This window comes from Dromaius novaehollandiae, chromosome 2 (genome assembly GCF_036370855.1).
Source record: "Dromaius novaehollandiae isolate bDroNov1 chromosome 2, bDroNov1.hap1, whole genome shotgun sequence".
NCBI classification, from domain to species: Eukaryota; Metazoa; Chordata; class Aves; order Casuariiformes; family Dromaiidae; genus Dromaius; species Dromaius novaehollandiae.
Window position 1 is genome coordinate 64,765,822 of NC_088099.1, and position 22,053 is coordinate 64,787,874.

General features: G+C 40.5%; 1 protein-coding gene across 5 annotated transcripts in view; it reads right to left on the reverse strand.

Moving 5' to 3' along the window:
• GRB10 (growth factor receptor bound protein 10) overlaps positions 1-22,053 on the reverse strand; it is a 156,167-nt gene that overhangs the window by 11,535 nt on the left and 122,579 nt on the right. For all 5 annotated transcript variants that reach the window (XM_064506697.1, XM_026102299.2, XM_026102300.2 and 2 more), the window contains exons 6-11: positions 17,672-17,828; positions 11,750-11,865; positions 8,735-8,809; positions 4,656-4,793; positions 3,928-4,038; positions 2,456-2,554 (exon numbers count right to left, since the gene is read on the reverse strand). In XM_064506697.1, the coding sequence (XP_064362767.1) occupies positions 2,456-2,554; positions 3,928-4,038; positions 4,656-4,793; positions 8,735-8,809; positions 11,750-11,865; positions 17,672-17,828 (696 nt within the window). The remainder of the gene's footprint in view (positions 1-2,455; positions 2,555-3,927; positions 4,039-4,655; positions 4,794-8,734; positions 8,810-11,749; positions 11,866-17,671; positions 17,829-22,053) is intronic.

The window sequence follows — 22,053 nt, forward strand, 5'->3', positions numbered from 1 at the left end:
ACCACACTTGAAGTACCTATGGCTAGTACACTTTCTCTTGTAACAACTTGAAATAGAAAAGGAATTTCTGTACTTTACTTTATACATAATCGTTCCTTAAGATCAATGAATTAGTTTTTGGAGAGCATTCAAATAGATGTGCTCTGGTTTGGAAGATGAATACTTAATGTAAATAGAGAACAGGCAGGGGTCTAAAAAGCTGCATTTTCATACCTGCAGGCCTACAACTCCAATTTGCTTTCCCTACATTTACAGGGTTTTGCATGATGGAAAGTCTATCTAAGGAGAGGAACAGGTAGTTGTAGTGAAAATTTGTCATGTCTTGAGAAGAAAGTAACAAGATAAAGTTTTCAGAGGTACAGAGATGGGGAACAAAAAATGCTCATGCAACAATGGGCATCTCTGGAGATTTGCTAGTTAGTGCCACATACAGACTGGGAAGTGGTAAAACCTCATATTCTTTTCAATACACACCCTCCTCCCTTCAGCTCCTTGGACACATACTGTAGGAATGCACCTGCAGCTGGTGGCAGTGAAACTATGGTGGGAAGGAGGGTATTTTGCCAGTGAGAAGCTTGCAGTAGAGCAGGAGATAAAGGTTTTGCTGATATGGCCTGCAATGTAGGCAAGAAAGGTGGTTCTGGTCATTCGGTTCAGAGAGACCAAGGACAGCAAACCCACGCCGGCCTCAAGACACACCCTGGCATAACCTCTAAAACCCTGCTACGCCCACATTCTAGCAATTTGCTCACGGTGCCCCTAGGCGACAAATCCCCCACTTTGGGAACAGCTCAGTATGAGGAGGTCACCAGAACGACCCAGCATGGGCATGCCAACCTCAGAGGCTGGCGATAAGTAGGCGAGCCTTCATTTCCAGATCCGACATGCTCAGCAGAGTGCCATGTCTGTCTAATTTCCAGTGCGCTGGACAACGGATGGTCCCAGGGTTTAGCCATTATCTTCACCGTGGTACGAGGGCCCTGTATGCCCTAGCAAGCTCTGCAGCCTCTTCCACCTGGCCCCAGACAAGGTTTGGCTTCCTGTGCCCAAGGCAGGTCAAATACTGCTGGTAAAACAGCTAAATTTGGAGAAAGCGCTGTGACAAACTGCCTCAGGGGCCATGCACTTTTGTTTGGGAGCTGCTCTTAAGCTCAGGCTGCTGCCCTTGGCCCTTGCTGGTGCCATGCTGTAAGCATGCCTTGCACCTCGCTGACCCTGCCCTAGCCTTGCTGACCTGATGTCTTGGCCTGGCCTCATCCCTGTGGCACTATCCAGCGCTGGCCATGCTCTAGGTGTGCCCCAGTCCTCATCACCAGCCCCACGCTGCTTGCCTGGCTGGGGTGCTGCGGGGCTGCCCTGCCATCTCATGCCATTCACGGCACCCGGCTTCCCTGCCCAGAGATCAGGCCCTGCTTCTCCTGCTCCCTGACATAAAGTACAGGGATTTTCTGGCCTGCCCTTTCAAAGCATCTGAAATTATCTGCTTACTACAGAGACAGTGGAAGCTGATTGAGCTCAAGGCTTTCAGTTCTATTTTGGTGGACAAGTATGTAAGATTAGATACTGCAGTACTAGTTTGTACATGCCTCCAGTTTTTATTACATGTTGTATGTTAGACTTTGGCACAGAGTATTAGAAAGTAGGATAACGGCATGAAAGAGAAGTGGGATTTGCATGGGTAGTACACTATATATATGATATATAGTATATCTATGATATATTATATAGTGTATACATACAATAGATTATGATATTCATACATATATTCCCCTTAATATTAAGGAGGACTTAGTAAGGCATGGAGAAGAATTTAGTAGTTTTCAAAGCAGTATTTTCAGGGAAGGAATAAAAGAAACTTCTGTACATTTCCCTGCGAAGATAAGGAAGGGCTCTGCTTCAAAGAGCACGAAACATTCAACTTCCTCCTCAGTTCTTTCTATGCTGATTTTGTTTCAAAACACTGTGAAGCCTCCTTCCCTATTATCGAGAAACTTCACTCTTTGCTCTCAGGTAAGAATAACCTTCACCCAGAGACAGGCTTGCTTACTTTTGTTATTCATATTTTACAGAACCTTCCAAAATTTCAGAAAACGTCAATGGCTCTAGAAAGCACTCTGTTCTATTTCAGATAACCACTTAGCAAGATGAAAACCTTTTCTTTAGCTTTATGATAGATAAATATAGATAGATAGATAGATATTTGCAGATATTTTCTTATGCAATTTCTTGATTCATTCACATAAGTTTGTCCCAAAAACTAAAATTGTATTCGATCATATGTGCAAGGAGTTCAGCTCAGTGTTGTGCACAAATGCTTAGGAGGGACAGATCTATCTGGAATTTTGCTACTGATTTGGAAGTAGATGATGGTTAAGAACACCATCTTATATTTTCTCTTAAACAGATGCTACTTAACCACAGATGTTGCTCTATTCACACAGGAGAGATTAGGTACCTTGAGGAGTCGAAAGGCAGTCATCCAGCATGTCCTGCTTTGCTCATCTTCAGCACACAACAACCTCAGTTCCTTAGTTTCATTTCTCACTCTGTTGGGCTATAAAGTATTCAAGGTAATTCAGCTACATTCAGTAGGAAACCACCAACATTGAAAGTTTACTGTACAAGTTTAACATATTTTGAAAGAGAGACCTAAAAACACAGCTAGACCAGATAGGATAAACTTCAGTGCCTGCCTTGAAAAACTCTGCAATTCTAGCAATTTATAGGAACAAGTACTAGGCTATTTTACACCCAGAATCAAGTATTTTTTTATAACTATAAGAGGAAAAATTATTAGCCCCAATTTCAAGATGAAGAACCAACGTAACGCACCCAAAGTAACGCACCCAAAGGCACACTGAAGACTCCACAGGAGCAGATCCGGAAACCACATCTCCCCTTCAACACCCATTTCTTTTACCATCATCATTCTCCTAAAGCCAGTGCTTGCTCTGGATTTTTTTCTGCGATTTTACTGTTGATACTGAGATGCTAAGTTACTCCACCAGCACTACTCACACCAGTTACACTTGCAGTCTTCTACAGTGCTAGCATTGAGACCCATCTCTTTCAGAATTATCCATTCTAAACTACTCAGCTGTTGGCAGCGGGGCAGAGGAATCATTGCTAGCATGGACCATAGGAGAAGCTGCCTGTGCCTGCAGAGAATGGCAGGCCTTGTTCACAACGGACCAGATGAGCTGCCTATATTGCAATCTGATGCTGTACTACAGAGAGCGCACCTGTGCTCTTCCTACTTGGTATCTTCCTAAATGTCTGATGAGTTCAGACTGTGTCCTGCAGCCAGTCTCCACTCCCTGAGGCAAACCCAAACATCTAGCTCTGGAATGGCTGCTAGGAAGGAGACTACTTCATTTCTGCCAATAAAAGCAGCTCCCAGCCTTGTTTTTCAGATACTCTTACTGGACTTGTAATATGGAGACATACAGACTTCTTGTCAGAAAATTAGATGGAGCTTTGAAGTATTTTTTACTGACACATGGGTGACAGTACATAAAAGGGACAGCTCTGTCCCCGTTATGGGTGCAATCTGATCAGGAAAAAGATGGTTATGCTGCTATGCCTTACTCTACTTCCTCTGTAGGAATAAGCTGTACAAGTGTATGCTCTAGAAAAACATCGTCTGTAAGGGAGGCTGTATTGGTAAGCCTAATGCTAAAAAAAAATACTCCTACTTGATCCAAAAGAAGCACCAGACAAAATGTTAAAAGTGTCATGTAAAACCACGGCAAGAGTCACAGAGCAAACCTCCCAAATGAAAAACTTTAAAGATCAGGTCTTCCTGAAGTCAACAGAAATACTTGCGGAGTTCTACACCCAAATTAAGTTTAGTATGAGGTTGAGAAAGGGCAATCTGAGCTATGAACAATGACCATAACTTTGGAAGAACCTAATGAGAAGAATTACCTTTATACAAAAACCGTAGTCTGCAGGTGCATTGTACAACTTCTTGCCTGCTATCAATGAGAAGATATTGCTGTCTTCTAGGTCAGCTAACAATTGCAAATGTCTTGGCTCCTGTGGAAATAATGTGGTTTATAAAATGTAAGAATAAGATACTGGAACATCTTGCTGCAAGCTTTGCATTCCTCTAAGAACAATATCCAACAGAGGGCAGTGTATGAACGGTTTGCTTGTCTCTCAAACAGTTTAAAACTTGTCAGTGCATGTCACTTTTTAAATATCAGCCTGCTACCAGAAGGTGATTTATAAAAGTTGACAAAATACTTATTTAGATACAAAATGCTATAGCCTATTACAATGCTCCTGAGAAATCTAAAAATGAGATAATGTAAAATATTGTTCAAGATACCATTTTAAACAAATTAATGAACAACGCATTTGGAGACTGCATGTTTTCTCCTGCTGCCCTTGTCACTGTGACTTCCGTAGCCACAGTTCGATGCCTGGCTACCTTGGTTTCATTATACAGCAATGTTAGGTAGCCATTTTCATGCAACGAGAACCAAGGACTGGACTGTCATTTGATCATGGCCTGCTTATCCTTTTCTACTTGATTAGAAAAAGGGGGTGGGGACTTTATGGAGATTTTAAAAAACAACCAAGAATACCCATGGTAAAAGCAGAAAATCATTTCACATGCTAGCAGTGTGCAACTTCTATTTTAAACTTACCTTTGAAGTTCCTTTTGTAGAACAATAAAGTCCTGATCTCCTCAAACACACATACAATTTCTTCCATGATTTCCTACCCAGCTCTTTCACATGCAAGAAACCTTGAATTTCAGGGCAGCTACTGGAGTTTAAAAAGTTCTGTTGGAGAGGAAAATGTAAATAATGATTGTGTCTCCTACATTTATCATAAAATTGGCACTGTATTTGCAGCAAGGAGAAGCAAATGGTGAGTCACTTCTCTGACTTAGGGTGCAGTTTAACGTTATGCTTAAATTGACCTAGGACCAAAACGGATAGACCTCCTCCTCCCATTACATCTACCTAACAATTCCCGCCACCTCCCTTGCATCACCACTAGCAAGCTGAGTGATGCAAAGTTGGATGAACTACTGATTCACTCACTGACCCTCCCCAGCCCAGGTAAAATTATTTCCTGAGAGATTAAGTGAAGTGTGCAGATACCTCCAGTCTCCACCCAATTTGAGCTCCAAAGCAAGGGAGGTAATTAGATTGCACAGCCAGGGGCAAAAGACAACCACCCTTCAGTGGCAGCTGCAGGTGGATTGGTTTGAATACAGATGTAAAACAGCAGCCTTAGATACTGTTTTCTCAGGCAGGATGGCTGTATTTACTATATACAGTGCGGATTTCCAGCGCTGTAGTAACAATCAGCTTAAGTTCATGCACTAACATTTTCCTGTGTTTTCTGTGTGAATACTTAAATCTCCAAAAGGCTAACCGTATTTCTGCATCCTCATTCCTCTTGGCCTTGGTCTGAATTGTCACAAAGTAAGCTTATTAATTCTTAAAAATAAATTAACATAATGGCTTGCCACAACAATTCTGCCAACTAGTCTAACTTGGACTCATTGGCCAAAATCTGGAATTTCACAGAGAAGTTTCAGAATGTGAACTACCTACTTCAGGATTTCCCACACCGAATTCATACACAATACACACACATCCGTCCCATGACAAGGGGTATGACAGAAAATACAATATTTAATGCAAACTGAAACTTAGAGCAATCAAATAAACGTCTACAATGGGATTAGACTTCAAGATCCAGAAATATGTAAGGAAGTTAAGTTCTTGACATAATTACAGGGACCACATATGGAATCATCTGATTTGCAGTACGTCAAAGGAAGGAAGTATTAACTATGGTTAGCGAGTTGATGGATTGCTCCCTTATTACACTGGGCCAGATTTTTAAATGACAGAAGGCTTGGTAAGTAGGTTAAATGCCGAACTCCCAACAAATTCAATAATAGGGAGAAAAATGCATAAACCTGGTTGGCCTACGTGCCTCTGAAAATCTTGACAGTCATATTTTGGCATTATTTGGTAGACAATGCTCACAGGAAACAGAACTAAAAATCGATGCCCTCTGTCAGAATTTTTGGTTGTATTAAAACTTTGTTTTTTTCTATTTTCTTCCCCCACTACGTCTTACATAACAGACTGGAAAAGAATAGTCAGTTTTCCTTCTATTTGTACTATGAATCCACTTCTCAACTGTAAAGAGAATAGACCACAAGGAGAAAATATTCCTTCTGCCAAGCTAGATAAACTTAAACCAAAATAAACTAAGATGCAAGCTTTTTTGCACATCTGAACAAGACGGATACTAGGGAAAACAGTACCCACCATTATTAATGCTATTGGTAAGACTAAAAATACTAGCTCTTAATGCAGCACATGATACTGTGATGATGTTTAATGTTCTTCCCTATTTTTTATATAATTAAAAAGCCCAGCACATTTAACTCAATGTTTGAGGAGGCCTCAGATGCAACATGCTTAATGATTATTAGATTGCAGGAAGTTTACCTTTAACAAATTACTACTGTCATTGAAATTATGAGAAATAGGTTTATCTTTCTTAAAGAAAAGTGAATTTAATATAAATGCTTTAAGTAAGATTGATTTTTATGCTTAAACAACAAACCAAGGAGAAGGTATTTATCTTCTTTCCTCAAACAAACTCACTGTTAATCCCCAAGACTTACGTTTTTCCAGGACTGTACCAAACTAAAACTTCCCAGAAACAAACTACTGGATGTCGCAAAACCATGAGATTTTCCTCTCTCTACTATTTGAGTTACACTAGGTTCCAAACTTTTCCATCTTCAAGAGCATCTTCCTCTTTTAGGGCATCCTCCTTCTAGAAACACAAGCAAACTTGATCCTCTAAGTGTATTGCACAAGAAAGGGTCCCAGATGTAAGCGCCTCCATGCAAAAGTCTGTGGCAGTCTGTTCACCCCAGTTGTGTCTCCACAAGGTTTTAGATCAAGTAATGGAAATGCAAATGTTTGCCCATTCAGTGTGCTTTCTCCCTGTTTGGCCTACTTCTCTGCAGACAATCCAGACTGATTAAACAGGCCATGAAATACTTGCATGGCAACCTGAGGGAGACGCTCCTGCTCTGCAGGTCTTTAATGTGCCACGATAAGGAGGGTCCTAATTAGAGCAGCACAAGTACGAAGCTGACTGAAGGATGCTTAACCCTGTTGCATGTGACATTCGTTTTTAATTCCAGAAATTGGTTTGATTTTCATTTTTGTTTCCCAATTAAGAGGGAATGCTAACATTTTAAATTCCTTTCAGTGAACCTGGAGATAGTATTTAATAGATTTTGAAGCAGTTACAGGACAAAATGAACACACTAGTTCAAAAATCAGTGGAAACTTGTTTTATTTAAATAGATGGTCAAGGCATATTTGCAAACATGCAAAATGATAGAAATCATGCTAAAAATCCATTATCTGTATTTCTATTCTCTTTTTGTATTTGTGCCTCCTGCTTTATAATCTGCATGTGTCATTCATGGCATTGTTTTCCAAGCATCACGGTCTTTTAATATAGTACCATTTAAGAAACAATGTGTTTTAATTTGGCCTCGACACACCTGTGAGCTGACTGTCCCCCATTTGAGAAAATGGCTAAGGTGAAAAAGATGTAGACTGCAGTGTTTAGATTGGAGTGCTCCAATTTAGAGTTTTAAGTGAATGACTTGTTGGTCAGAGAACTGATCCTTTGGCATCATCCTCAGAGGAAGAAGGCTATTTCAACCAACTCTGCCACAACTACAGTTCCTTCATGAGCAAGCAAGAAATTCTACAATAACAGCAAAACTTCAGTACACATGCCATTGCCACACAGATTCCATAACTTTACCAACACGTGTATAAGCTACACACACCTGTAACTTAACTTTCGGAGCTTTAAATGGATTACTTCACAAATGCTACATACAATTATCTGTAACTACTTGTACTTACTTCGTAGATCATTATTTCTGCTATATAAAAGGGCAGCTAGTTGGCTGAACCATCAAGAATTTGGTCCTTATTGTTAACTTCACCAGACATAAAACATGGCACACTAAAACCCAAAAGGCCAAACCTCTCTCTATCCCAAGCCCATCTTCCAATGTACAAATATATTTTTGCACTTTCTCCTATGCTATGATGTGCAGTATACAGAAGAATACCCCTGTTTTGCTTTTTACAAGGTATATTTGTTTTTCTACAAATATATCTGCTGATACTGCTTTAGGAACAACACTACTGGCTTACCATGTGTGAAGCTGATGTGAATGCTCTTAAAAATAGGAACTCAGTTACTTTTTTAAAAACTGATAGGTCAAGATTAGGAGCCCAAAAAACAAATTAGGACCTCTGACTGATCTAATGTGAAAAGTCAGGAAGGGGCTGGCAGTTACAAGGGAAGGAGAGAAAGAAAACAAAAAGTCCATTTGTGTCTTTAAGTGGACAAGATGAAGTTGCACAGACGGGACCAAACCGCATAGCCCCGATGTAAGTGGGGAAGCTGAATAATAATAGAACAGCTACAAATACATATGAACATAACTACAAACACTTTCTGTTTATAATTTATATCTCAGTGCCATTGGGTCAGGTCTTTGTTAGGTATTTTCAACATTATTAATATATGCTAACTACCTACACTGGACTTTCTCTGACCACCTATTTCATTTCTAGACCTTTCTTCCTCTCAGCTCCTTCCCTCCATCTCCAAAACCTTCTTAATGCATACAGATAACTTACAGTACCTGCAAAAGCTGTGACTGTGGAATACTGCCATTTGTTTGCTGGCACCAGGCAACCATTTGCTCTGGAAAGAAATTCTAGACACAAAAAGAGAAGACAATTTGAAGTTATATTTGCACACTTTTACCTAGAATCAGCAGAATGTTCTTCCAGTCATAATTTTTTAAAACTATTATTCTTTAATCAAATTACAGATCCCCTTTCACAGAAAGTAATACTAGGGTTTTCAAGGGCAATTCTTTCCTTCCTTTCAATCACCAAAAGCCATAAATGAAGCCATGCAGACAGAATTTGGACTTTTAAAATATCAGATATGCAGTATTTCATAAGGGCATTTTCCGATTGCTTCCTCTTCCGCTAAGGGCTTTTTAGGATCTTTAATTGCCTCTATTTTCCAGAAAAGGATAGGAAGAACGGTCCAGCAGATAGGGTACTCAGTGACTCCTTGCTTACCGCATATTCTGCCACAGGATTTCTGGGCTTCTCTCCCCCTCTGGGAAGACCGTTCTGTCAGCAACCTCTCTGTAACCCTGCTTGTCATGTGGGAGGTGCAGAGCAGGAGAAAGAACAGTCTTCTCTACCTCGCAGGGGTAGACGGGATGAAAATATATTAAAGGAAGTCTCAGGTGGGGATGCTATGAGATCTCCAGACCAGAAGTACCTTTACCTTTGATGGTATTCTCCTTCTGTCCAAAATACAGGTCAGTGCTGTATCTGCTTTAACACATGACCTGTTCAGTGCCAACAGACTGCTTGACACGAACCGCTATTCCCAGACGTTAATTATGAGAAAGAACTCATGTGTGATTCTTGACGTTTTTGCTTATTGGTTCAACCCTCAGTTTATGCTCGAGACTTGCTACCCTTCAGTCTGTCAAGAAAAAGTCCCTTTGCAAAATCTATCCCTGTAAGAGAGCCCAGTGTTTTTCTTATAATGATCAGACAGCTACATATTCTATATAAATGAAATAATAAAACTTCAGAGAGGACATATGTGCCAAAATTAGACCTGAACACTGTGTAGCATTCCCTGCTTCACGAGCCAGGTATGAACAGTCTCAAAGCAGACATGTCCCTCCTTTCCCCCATCATGCCATCACAGCATAGTCAGAAGCAAATGTTGTGCAACACGCAAACATCGTGCTTCTACAGAGCTTTTAAACTGTATGCGCCCTACAGTATCTCATTCATGCTGAATCTTTACATCGCAAAGGTCAGATAGCTTTCTGGCTGCTAAATGAATGACTTAATTTCAGATATTTTCCTCCAATTCTCCTTTTCATTTGCCATGCTTAAAAATACCTATGTAATTCAGTACACTGAACTTACTATATACTGCAATTACATTAAAACACTCTTGAAGTTTTTAAACATTATTTGAAGGCTGAAGACATGCAGAAATGCCTGAGATAAAACAATGACTGATTCTAACACAATGAATAACAGCAAAAATGATTCTAGTTTAGAACATCCATCACTCTTCAGGCCATATAAATTCCATTCCTTCAGGCAGGAAGAGAAGGGCTGAAGAGGAATCACCTTTCTGTCAGGTAACTTGCAAGATGAATTATGAAAGCTAACATTCACCAGCTTCTTTGAGTAGAAACAGTACCATATGGCAATAGCTAATGCAATGGGGAGGAAGCCACTGCATTCCTAAACCAAAAGAATGATTTATTCGCTGACTGCAAGAGCCTGGGACTGACTGCCAAACATTCTGGGTTTTACTCCCATACTCTGTTATTAATTAAAGTATACCACATTAAACCAATGTGCCAGTTCTTACAGTATAAAAATTTGTGTAAAACACTCAGATGTTCATAGGTTATCATCTGAGAAGTTCAACAGAAGTGCAAGATTACCAGCATGCCATGCACAGGAATGTTTCCAGCAGTAATTCAGGGCACAGGTTCTTAAACAAGCATTAGCAGATGACAAATGTATGTGCAAATACACATGTGAGTACGCAGCAGTTGTGCACTAGTGTGTTCATGAGGAAAGGCAGTAATTTCTCATCTGCCGTAACTTGAGCAGTGACTTTTCATTTGACCAAAGATCTTCTCTACAAATGTCAGACTGACCCAAAATTTGTTCTAACCCAAATCTTCCTTGGATTCTCCTTCCTTCAACTACCAAGATGGATTGTGCCAGCTGATACAGCTCCACATCACTAGCCCATTCCCACTTGATTGTTTACATAAAATGTAAAAAATAATCACCAAATAAGCAATTACACTGCGAACAGTTAAAAATTACAACATTTTAAGGATCTTATAACACCAGGGCTGAGCACAGCTATGCCATATAATACCACTGACTTTTCCAACACGGATAGATATGAGGAAATGGAAGGGGTGAGTTACTATGAACAGTAAAGAGAGAGCACACTAGTAAAGCACAGCCATAGGTGAATCACTGTTCAACATATATAATGATAAACTGGGAGTTATTTGCATGTAAGAACTGTCTTAGGGGTTACCCAGGGGTTTGTTTATTACTGGCAGAAATTAAAAGGTCTGGATATTTGATCAATTTGCTTCAAATCAAGGAACTTTGAAGACAACGAGTAAATTGCACCTCTGCTTGGTTTTTTTTTCAAAACAACCAAGATTTCACTGTCTTGGTCACTCTCCAACATAGCAATAGCCATTTTGAAACAAGTATATTTGGTAACCTGAAAACAGTTGAGTGTTTTGGACTTGGAGGAGAGTACAAGGAATTTAAACACTGGTTAAAATTTGTGAGGAAAGATTTTTTATATAAATACACACACACATGTATATATACGTGTGTGTATATACATATGTATATACACACATATACACACACACACACACATATATATATAAAAATAGATGTTTAATACCTAACAGTGCCCAGTAATGTTATTCTCTGTTAAGTGCTTTCCTTGCTGACTCTGCAGTCCTCCTACCACTCCTTACCACTCACATCCATACCCCATTGCCCCTGCAATACATCCCTCTTTCTGGCTTAAGCAGATACGTAATAAAACTCACCATGGGATTTTTGAAAAATTCATATTTTGCATAATTCTTCCTGAACAAAAGTTTACTTTCACTTCCCATTGTGGACTCGACTTGGACTATGAGCTCATGATCTTCCAAGCACCTCTCTGTGGAAAAAGAACATAAGGTTAGCATATGACCAACTAGCAAAAAAAGCAAGACTATAACTTCCAAAGAACACAACTAAAACAACTCAGAATAATTCTATTATCTTTTATGAACTTAACAAACCTTTTATACATTTGAAATTATACTGTAACAAGTAAAAGAACGAGGACATAAATACAAAGAAGTTGTCATCGCATGGCAAGCATTCTTCAAAGATTTCCTACATCAGGGCTTAATAAGTACAGACTTTAGAGAAAGGGAAGTATGTAAGATTGTTTGTGTACCTTACTGCCTGGCAGTAGCTTAAATAATACACACTAATCACTTCTTTTGGTCTTTGGGGTATGTTCTGGAAGTGGTAAGATAGAAAAATTTCAGAAAAAAAAAGTTGGGAAAAGACCACTGTTAGGTCTTGAACTGTGACAGGAATATAGTGTTCTATTTGACCACACTCTATAAAAATAGTTCATTTCAAGGTGCACTTCAAGCCTGTATTGTAGACGCTAGACAATGAGGTTTATTATGAAAGAGGTCACAGGATCTACTTTACGGGAATACTGAAGGAGACAAATGTTTTGTACACGACAGGGCAATTTTCTGCTCTAGATTTGGTTACAAGGTAACTCCCCACAACCACTACTACTTTGGTCAAAAGAATGGCACATTAAAACATGAACAGATAGCGTAACGAATCCAATTCACTGAAAACAGTAACTCCAAAGAGGGCAATTGGCACAAGTGTACACTACTTAATGAATCATTATCTTGGCAAATCTTCAAAAGTTTCTAGGAAAATATTTAGGTATTTTTCCAAAGTCTAATAGGCAGTACTTTCATCTCTTATGTAATAGAAAGTAAAAAGTGAGGTCCAAAAAAAAAAAAAAAAACCAAACCCCTTTCACAAAGCTGTACATAAAATGCATGTGATTTGCTGACCAAAAAAGTTTGGATAGCCTCTTTCCCACTTTATATTCACAAATGCTTGCATTCTCAGCACTGGAAATGCCAAGCTACCATTCAAATTCTCTTAGGGTATTTTCAGGATATAAAGCAAGCAGTAATTGGTATCTCAAACACTAGCAAGTTTTTGAATAGCACTTACATTAGGATGCTAAGTTTTAATTATTAAGTTCTTTGACTGAAAACTTAACCTATCTCTGAATGATCCCATTATCTTTTTCACTTTCATTTAGAGTATCAGCCATGACCAGTTCATTGATAACTTCAGAATTTACCATGCTTATTGGATCTCCAGCCTTGGGATAGACTGTGTTTCAAGAGGTTAACACTGAAGATTGCTAATATTTGGCTGTTCGCTTATAAAGAGCTGCTTATTAGTGCATTAGCCATAACATCATTTTATAATGGCAGTTCTTCAACTAATGTACCAGTGTACACTACTGTTAGTACCAGTTAATTAAGGACATTTTGCACCACCTGAGCATTCATCACCTAAACCATCACATTATCTAGGGGCTTCCCAGGCGAAGTTCCAGGTGTTGCTACTCATCTGTGGCTACTGCCATGGTTTTAAGCAGCTGGTTAAGTCAAATCTCCTCTCTCCACACTGTGAGGACAATGGGTCTCTAGTGGAAGAGGGAGTTTTTGTTTGTTTTTTAAATTACATCCAAAACATTCAATTGTATTGATAGGAACCTTCATCACAGTATGAACCCTGAAAGAGCATGTGTTCTGCTACTGGCTTCTTCTGTTATTTTACAAGGTTGTGATCTTTGCTTTCAACATTTGTCAATTTGTTTTGTATTTTACTTGTGAGCTTGTACGCACATACAACCAGTAAATGATTAGATGCTTTATGTAACTGGCCGAGATGTATTTCTTACCAAATTAAGACTCTCTTGAGATCCTGTGGTGGCACTCCTGCTGGTTTAATGGCCACATTTTCATTTTCACAGTGAAAGCCAACTTGAGGAAAAGGTGCAGCAATTTATGGGATGGGCATGTAAAAAGCAAGGTAGTCCTAGTCCATTTGCTACCGTTTAACAGAAGTTGCACGCTTGGTCAGCCCTTGGTGAGTTGCACTTGGTTAGTGCAAATGCAATGAAATGCTATTTGACACACCAGCAATTCAGCTTCAGCCCTGCATTGAACTTTCTGCTACAAAACTAGAAGCACAAATGTCAGTCACAGAAATTTAATAGGTCAGTCCGTTTTCAAGTGTCATTGCAGCTAAAGTGACCAGAAATGTCTCCTCCTTGTTTATCTGATAGGCTCAATTCAGTGTTCTCTATGCACTTCCTGGAGAGGAACACAACTCCCTTTTTTTTTCCCCTGAAACTGCTTTGTATTAGTATCCAAACTTACACAGAAGTGCATAACTTATTAAAAAAAAGATAGGAAAGTGAGCTGGATTCTATGTTGAACAACTTATAGACATGTCCCAAAATTTCCAATTAGTGAATCACTATAAATGACATGAGAACAGAAGTGTGAAAGTCTGCCTTGCTTTCATATTTTAGGAAGCATGTCTATTAAGAAAGTGTTCCATTTCTAATTCTTTTTGAAGGCAAAGCAAATTCAGTACACACATAAACAAGAAAATCCATATATGAAACTATACAGTGATTGTTTTTTCTAACCCTATATACAACTGAGAGCTCTACTACTTTTCCTTTCTACTTCAGCTATGTTAAATAAGATGTACAGTCAATTCATGAGCTGGAAAAAAATGAGATGGGCAGGTAAAGATTCTTTCCATATCCAGAAACATACTGTCATGAAGTCTGTCTTCATTATTATTATTCCTGTTAATATCCAATACAAATATCTCAGGCCTCTTTCTAAATTGATGATAGTTAAGAATGGAGTAGCAGATAGGGAGAGTATCACATTTTAAGAGGGGGTAGGGTATATTTCTAGTTACAAACAAACTAATGTGATGGAATTCAAGCTTCACAGACTGCTTACATCTTGACCACAAAGTATTTTAGATTCTTAGTGGTGAAGTGCAGCATGAATCATCTACAGATGTCAAATGTAAGCCAGGCTGATGATAAATTGTCACAGCATTGCCGCCAATGAGAATACAAATAATTTGTGCAGTCCACTAGCAGTTTGAAGTTATTTGCAAGCACACATGTTATTTGGAATACAATTGACTATGCATGCAAAGTAACCAGTCAGAGGAAGGTCCCTCTAACAGTGGGACCTAGAAGATCACCACATTGATAAATATACAGTCTGCTTTATAAATTTACTCTTGTCCTCAGGCTGCCCAATAGAAAAAATATGAACTGGTTCTGCAAACTGAGCTCCTTTGGAAAATAAGAGTTATATTAGCAAGACCAGGAAAATAAAGATAGTAAACTTTTCGGAAGTAGTCTGTTCTGGTGGGCTTCAGGATTACCACCTGCAGCATAAAGTCATCAGGGACATCTTGAGTAAGAAAGAATGTCTTCTAGAAACACATAATTCTTACTGCTCCAGAAACATTTTTCCTTCCACATTGATAAATACCTTCCTATCATTGTTTCATACTTCTACTGTATCAGATGTGCTATAAGCAATTTTATTTGTAGAGGGAAAAATATGGAACATCAGACACCTAGCAGGAACTTCACCTAAGTTTCTTTTTTACAGATTACTGCCATGATCTGACAGTAGTTGAAATACACAGGGAAGCGTGGAATCATTTAAGCTACTGAGAAGTAGAAATATGTGGCCATATAAACAAAAAATTCCAACAGCAACCAAAACTGGGTGGATGGATAAAGGTTGGCATTTGAAATTCATTGAATATGTCACAGGGTATACTTTGGTCCCAAAATACAAGAGACTGGATGTTATTTTTTCCCACAAAGTGAACCCTTCTATTCCATTTTCTGTCCACATCTTTTCAAACACTTCAGTGTCTATATCCTTTCAGATACTTTACAAATAAAGTCTGCACCGTTGCATCTTCTCCGAGATTTTAAACATTTTAATACTTTGTTTTTACACTCTAAAACAAAGGATTACTTTCTACCCAGATCTATTGCATGGTCTGCAGTGGACGGTCTTGAAGCAGCACTAACGGAGGAAGTTTCGTGACAGCCAAAGTCGTAAGCTGTGCACCATATTTCTTGGGGACAATTTGGGCCTGGCTTTGTGCTTCCATGCGAAATGGAGTTCCGAGACAGGCAGGTTCTAATGTATATAGATGCAGTCTGATAAGTATCTTGCTCTTTTTCCCATCATTGTTAATTACCACGTTATTTGTGTGTAAACAGAAGCTTTTGATTTCCTAATCAGCCTCCTGCCCAGTTCATTCAGAGATGTCACACACCAGAGTTTGACAGCACAATTAGTCACCATGGAAGCTATTGTGATGTCACAAACACTGAATTGTGGCATCATTGAATGAATCTGGCAGGAGAAGGATGTTGGTTACAAAGGAGAAGGCTTCTGTTTACACAATACCTTGGTAATCAGCAAGGATGGGAAAGGGAATATAGAAAAAGAGCGCCTGGTCATTTAATAAGCATTGATAAAACTAGAAATTTTTAAAGGTCGTTAGAAGTGCAGATGTGGCATGATAAGCTAAGGAAATAAAGATTCCGTCATTTATACCTTAATTCTGCACCTTGTCCTACGTCCTCAGAATGGAAAGTACGCCACGCACACGTACAAAGAAGTGTTGTTCCATGTTTATTTTTTCCACATACTTGTACATTAAGAGAGATACCCAATTAAAAACGTTGGGTAATCAGGATATCCTAAGATTCTTAGATTTCTTTTTGAATGCTACTCTGTGGAGTAGTGAATCTGTGTGTTTAATAGTATCAGTTCAAGGCATTACATTTCCAGCAAATTGTTTCATTTTGTAAAATAGGGGTTCTAAATTACATTTTTAGACATAAAAGCCTCTATTAGCTGCAGATAGCATTCACAGTTCCAGTGCTGGATTACAGCTTACAATTTGCCTTCCTGTATTTTCTAGCAAAATTTCAGCATGAACCATAGCGAGTAATACTGCAAATGCCACACTTTTTAAAGCAATTATTCTGTGTCACATAGAATTATACACAGGGTATCTCAGCAATAAGCAATTGCAAGCTGCACATCAGAACCCTGCAACTAATCAGTTTCACAAAATAACAGCAAAAGCAAGACTGAATAACATGAGATTCTTTCAGGTACTGTAATTAAACCAGTTCACAGTGTTATTTAATTCCCCACAGTTCTTCCTCTTGCTGCCTTCTTGAAACTGTAACCATGACACCTTAATTTCAATCAGGTGGAGGAGCTGCTGCTTGGAGAGCAGATGCCACCACTGGTCCAGAAATTGCCCCTGGATGGCGGGTGGCACTACCATTTTCCGCCTCGGGAAGTCAAGTTTGGCCGCCCCCCTCCTCCGCCTCAGCACGCCTGGCTTTCATAGGCGTTCCTGCAGGTACCGGGGCTGAGGCTTCACCCAGCTCTCCCAGCTGGGCAGGAGTTGAGCTGTTTCACAGGACAAGGACTCTAAGGATCAGGCTTAATTTGCCTAAGCTGTTTGTTTGCAATAGCTTCATATCACGGCAAGGTAACAGAGCACTAGCGTGATTAGACAAATATATATATATACACACACATATACATATTTATATAAAATAAAAATAGAGGATGGGAGACAAGAAAGGACTTAAAATGGCTTAAATGCTTACCGCATCAGATTGTAACACATAAAAAGCATGTATCTGACTTCGGCTAATTTTACAAATAAAGGCAGTGACCAGAAAATGTTCCAGCTGGAAGCACATTAATACGAATTATACATATGTTATATTCCCAGGTAACCACGCCACCCCTTTGACTGTTCCCTACCTAATCCTAGGTGAGGGTGATGCTCCACTAGAGTCCAGCTGTTATCATCCACACAATGACTTTTGTAAACCAGCAGCTGGCAGAGGTCCCTGGCTGTCATGTCTGCTAGAATCTCCACCACTTTGCTCGTTCCATCTTCACTAAAGACTTTTACATCCTGCAACATAAAGGATACACTTACAGATCAACAGCTCCGAAAAGATGTAAACCGCACAGCTACCGCAGAAAAGCATCCTCTTCTCGTTACAATTGCAAGCGTCTTGGCAGCCAGGACAAGTAACATGTATGATTTACTTTATAACACTTTCTCATCATGCCCCTTGCCTGCTTCCCCTCCCCCTGCCCCAACACCTCCCTGCACTAAACAAAGATTAAGCAGTGTTAATGTGAACACATACACAGAGCAAGGTAAAGCACACACACTCTTTATAAAGCTGTATAAGGTAAGCAAACATGAAACAATATCAAGAGAGTACTTCTGCAATTAGCAGGTAGAAGAAATTAAACCTGGGCAAAAAATAAACACAGTTTTCCTTTTAATGCAGTTTGAGGCCTTTGAACATTTACAGGGAAACAGGCCAAAACCCCTGAAAATCAAAAAATGGCTCTCTGGTTCCCTGCTAACTTTTGATTGTTTCGCTTTTGGAAGTTCCACTTGCAGTTCGCTCGCGGATCAATTAGCCAGCACAGTCCACGCATTTCTCTCCCTTTCCTGGCTTCTCTTTTGATCTTCGCTTTAAAGTAGTTCAAACCCAAACATGCACATATTGCATGTTCTAAGTGTTAATGGAGATGAAAGAACAAGTCAGGAAGCTTCTCCTCACCTCCTGATTCATACAGATGCTTTCCTCTTTGCATTGTTCTGCTCAAACCAGACACACTTACTGCACGTTTTTTTCCCTGTGCAATCAAATGTGCAGGTTCAGGATTTAGATTAACTTCATGTTTAAAACATTCTGCATCCTAGCGAGAGAAGACAAATCTAACAACAACCTGGAGGGTAACTGGATATGGAAAATCTTACCTCAACAGCACGTAAAAGGCAGCAGTCAGAAGAACAAGATGGCATTTTAAACACAGATTGTCTCTTGAAAGAGAGTTTGTTCTCTGCCTCTTCCAACCCTTTGCAGACTACAGCTGCACACGCGGGGGTGTTTGTAGTGTCAGCGGATCACTGTACTGTACCTGTCACGTAGCCCCTGTTATGGGGACTGTTTCTGGGGAGGGAAACAACTCTGCCAGAGCTCCACTCAAAGGGTTACACGCAATCTTTGCAGTAGTGAATCAAACCACACTGTGCAGACCAATCCTAGCCCTCCCTGTGACTGATGTAATCATTTCCCACACACTATCAGACTTCCAAATTATTCCCGCCCCCCCCACCAAAAAAAAAAAAAATTACAAAGGAAATTTGTTTTGCGACCACCCACGGCCAGTTAAAACCCCTCCGATAATCAAAAAGTTCAAAGGAGAAGCAAGCAAAAACCCCGGAGCCAGGAGCACGCATGCTGCCTGAATTCCCACTCCCTTGCCAAAGCCCTCGATGGCCCAGCCTCGCAGCGGCTGATGTCATTCACAGGCAACTTCAGCACTTGAACTTCTACGCTGCTCACTACCGCTGCCCCTCGTGCCTCCCCAGCAGGCTCGCTCCATCCCCCTGCTCCTCCAACCAAGCGCCCGCTCGGCAGTCCAAGCCCCGGAACCAGGCGCTGGCGATTTCACTAGTGGAAACTGAGCTGCTCGCGCGAGCGGCTCATCTCGGTGCCACAGGTTGGACCTGGCAAGGCGCCGGGGATGAGGTGCAGTGGGACCACCGCCACCTTCTTTCCTCCCCCCTCGTCTTTTCCCACCGCTGTGCACAAACCGGAGCCCAGTTAGGGAGGAGTTAAAGCTTAAGCTAGCTAAAGTGACTCAAACCCCTGCATTCAGGGAACCGCTTCATCTGACAGCAGGGATGAGCCAGCTCTTTCAGAAGGGGGCTCGGGAGGAGCGGAGGGGGGGAATCCCGGTTGCTGTAGCTCTGGGGAAGGTATGCATGCTGTACAATGTTACAGCTGCACTCCCACTCCTGTCGCACTCCACTAAGTCACAGACATCCTCGCATACAGAAAGCTGTGTGCTCTGTGTGTGTGGAAGGGGGCTGCCCCTGTTTTTTTTTTTTTTTTTTTTTGGTCCTCTGGGCAAGTCTATTTTCTGTAATTAGCACGCATTTTACAGTGAAGAAGTGCTTTATATGCACACACAGAGTGAGCTCAGTGTTGAGGTACTAGCAGCATTACCAGCCCACACTGCCACAATGTGTTTGTTGAATGGGGGGAAAATGAGTGAATGCCTGAGATGCTGGACAAAAATGACATCGATTTACAACCAGGGCGCACAACTCTCATGTTCCCTCTCTGAATGTGCAAGCAAACTTAAAACCCAGTATTTGACAAGTCAGAAAGTTGGTATTTTGTTTGTTTTTAGTGAGGAACGGGGAGGGAATAACACCCATTTCAATTTTTTTTACTGCTTTTTGTCGCATTAGATTTAAAAGGTGTGACATAACCGAGCAGAAGGCAGCGAAAGAATTTATCTCCGCTTTCAGCTTACTTTGCGCATGTGACTCCACTTTCTGTATTGGCACCAAACTCTTTCGGATGGCTTTCCTGCCTCAGGACCCAACCTGGTGACATCATTCATCCATAACTCCCGGGGAAGAACAGCCCTGCGCCCTCGGCCCCTGCCTTTGCCAGGCATGCACCGGAGGAACCACCACCTTTGCGACGCTGGCAGCATAGAGAGGCGCTGTTCCTTAGCTGGTGTTTTGCAGGGAATTAGGCAGAGATGTAGGACAGATTGCACCTGATCCTTGTCACTGTCAAGTCCCAGCTGAGGGGAAAAGCTGTTCAACTGAGGATGCCTCTTGAGTCTTTGTATGCGGAAAAGGGAAAGCCAAAAGACAATAACCACGTTTTTCCCTGTTCGCAAGAATGGAAGGACTTAATGAAGTAAGGCCAACAGCAGACAGCTGCAGCTGTCTTTTACATTTGCTTGCTCTGCTTCCCTGGCATGAAACAGTGGTCTATGTGCAGGTATTCCACCCTCTCTCTCTTGCCCTGAGCTTCAGTTGATGGGCAGCTACCTTAAAGTACAACAGCATTTCAAAGCCACTACAGGATGCAAAACTGATATTGTTCTGTGTAGGACTCTGATATAACTCCACACACTTTCTTTCCAGTAGTTATGCATTATAGGCAACACCCCAGTATTCCCACATTGAAGTTACTCCTCGAGCTGCATTAAAAACACCGTTACATTCATTCACAGGGTGGGTCAATGGTGGTTCCTTTTTTCCTAAATGCTTCCTTTAAAGCTAATGGACTAGAATTCAGTGGCTGGAGGGAGGGAACACAGAAATGAACAGGTTAACTTCATGGACTAGTAATAGTGCTGTGTTTGCTATCAAGGACAGCACAAGGCTATGTATCACCACTGACATCACAGATCTAAAAGAATACATCAGTAGAGGATGTGATGGCCCAAGCTGAACCCTGCAATAGAGGACAAGGGAGAGACAGAAGTGAGAGGAAGCCCCATATTTCTGTGGAGGAGAGTGTGATGGTCCATAAGAGGTTTATGCAAAAGGTAAGAGGATTTTACGCCAGGTCCCCCTCAGAATACTGCCGAGTACGATGTATAACCACATGTAAGAAACCAGCTCCATGAAAAAGCCGCAGCTCAAACTTTTAAAAATTTCTGACGGTTTCAGTGACAAAAGAGGGATTCCTGTATCAAAGGGGAGACTTCATTTAAAGCGAGTTAGCTAAATCCACCCATCTCAGACTTCCTTTTTCCTTTCTTTTCTAGGAAGAGTCTATTATCTTAAGCTGGTAAGGGCTTCTTATTCAAACTTCTTCACCAGGAAGACTGTTTCACAAGCAAAATTGATTTGAGGCTTCATATCTATAAAGGAAAATGAGCAGGCTGCATTCTGCATAAAATACTCCAATAAGGAGAACACTGAACCTGAAGAGGGGTTCAGAAAGTTAGTTTGCTACTTTTCTCCTGCATCCCTCAGAAAAAATGCAATGAAATGCAACAGCAGACTGCCTGCAACAGTGATTTACAAAAGGCCCTAATTACATCAGCAGCACAAGGCACCTTCTATTCAAAATTAAGGTTAAGAATGCTAAGCCAACCAGAGCACTATATTGGCTGAACATTCAGTACTTTACAGTGCAAAGGAGCAGATAACAGACTGCACCATTGTTCTGCAAAGCATTCTTCCTTTTCCCCTGCTTTTTTAAAGACAGAAAGACTTAAAAAATAAAAATTTTAAAGAACGCTAATGTTCATCACTTCAGTGGTTTCATATAACGGGTCACATATCATGAGCACCC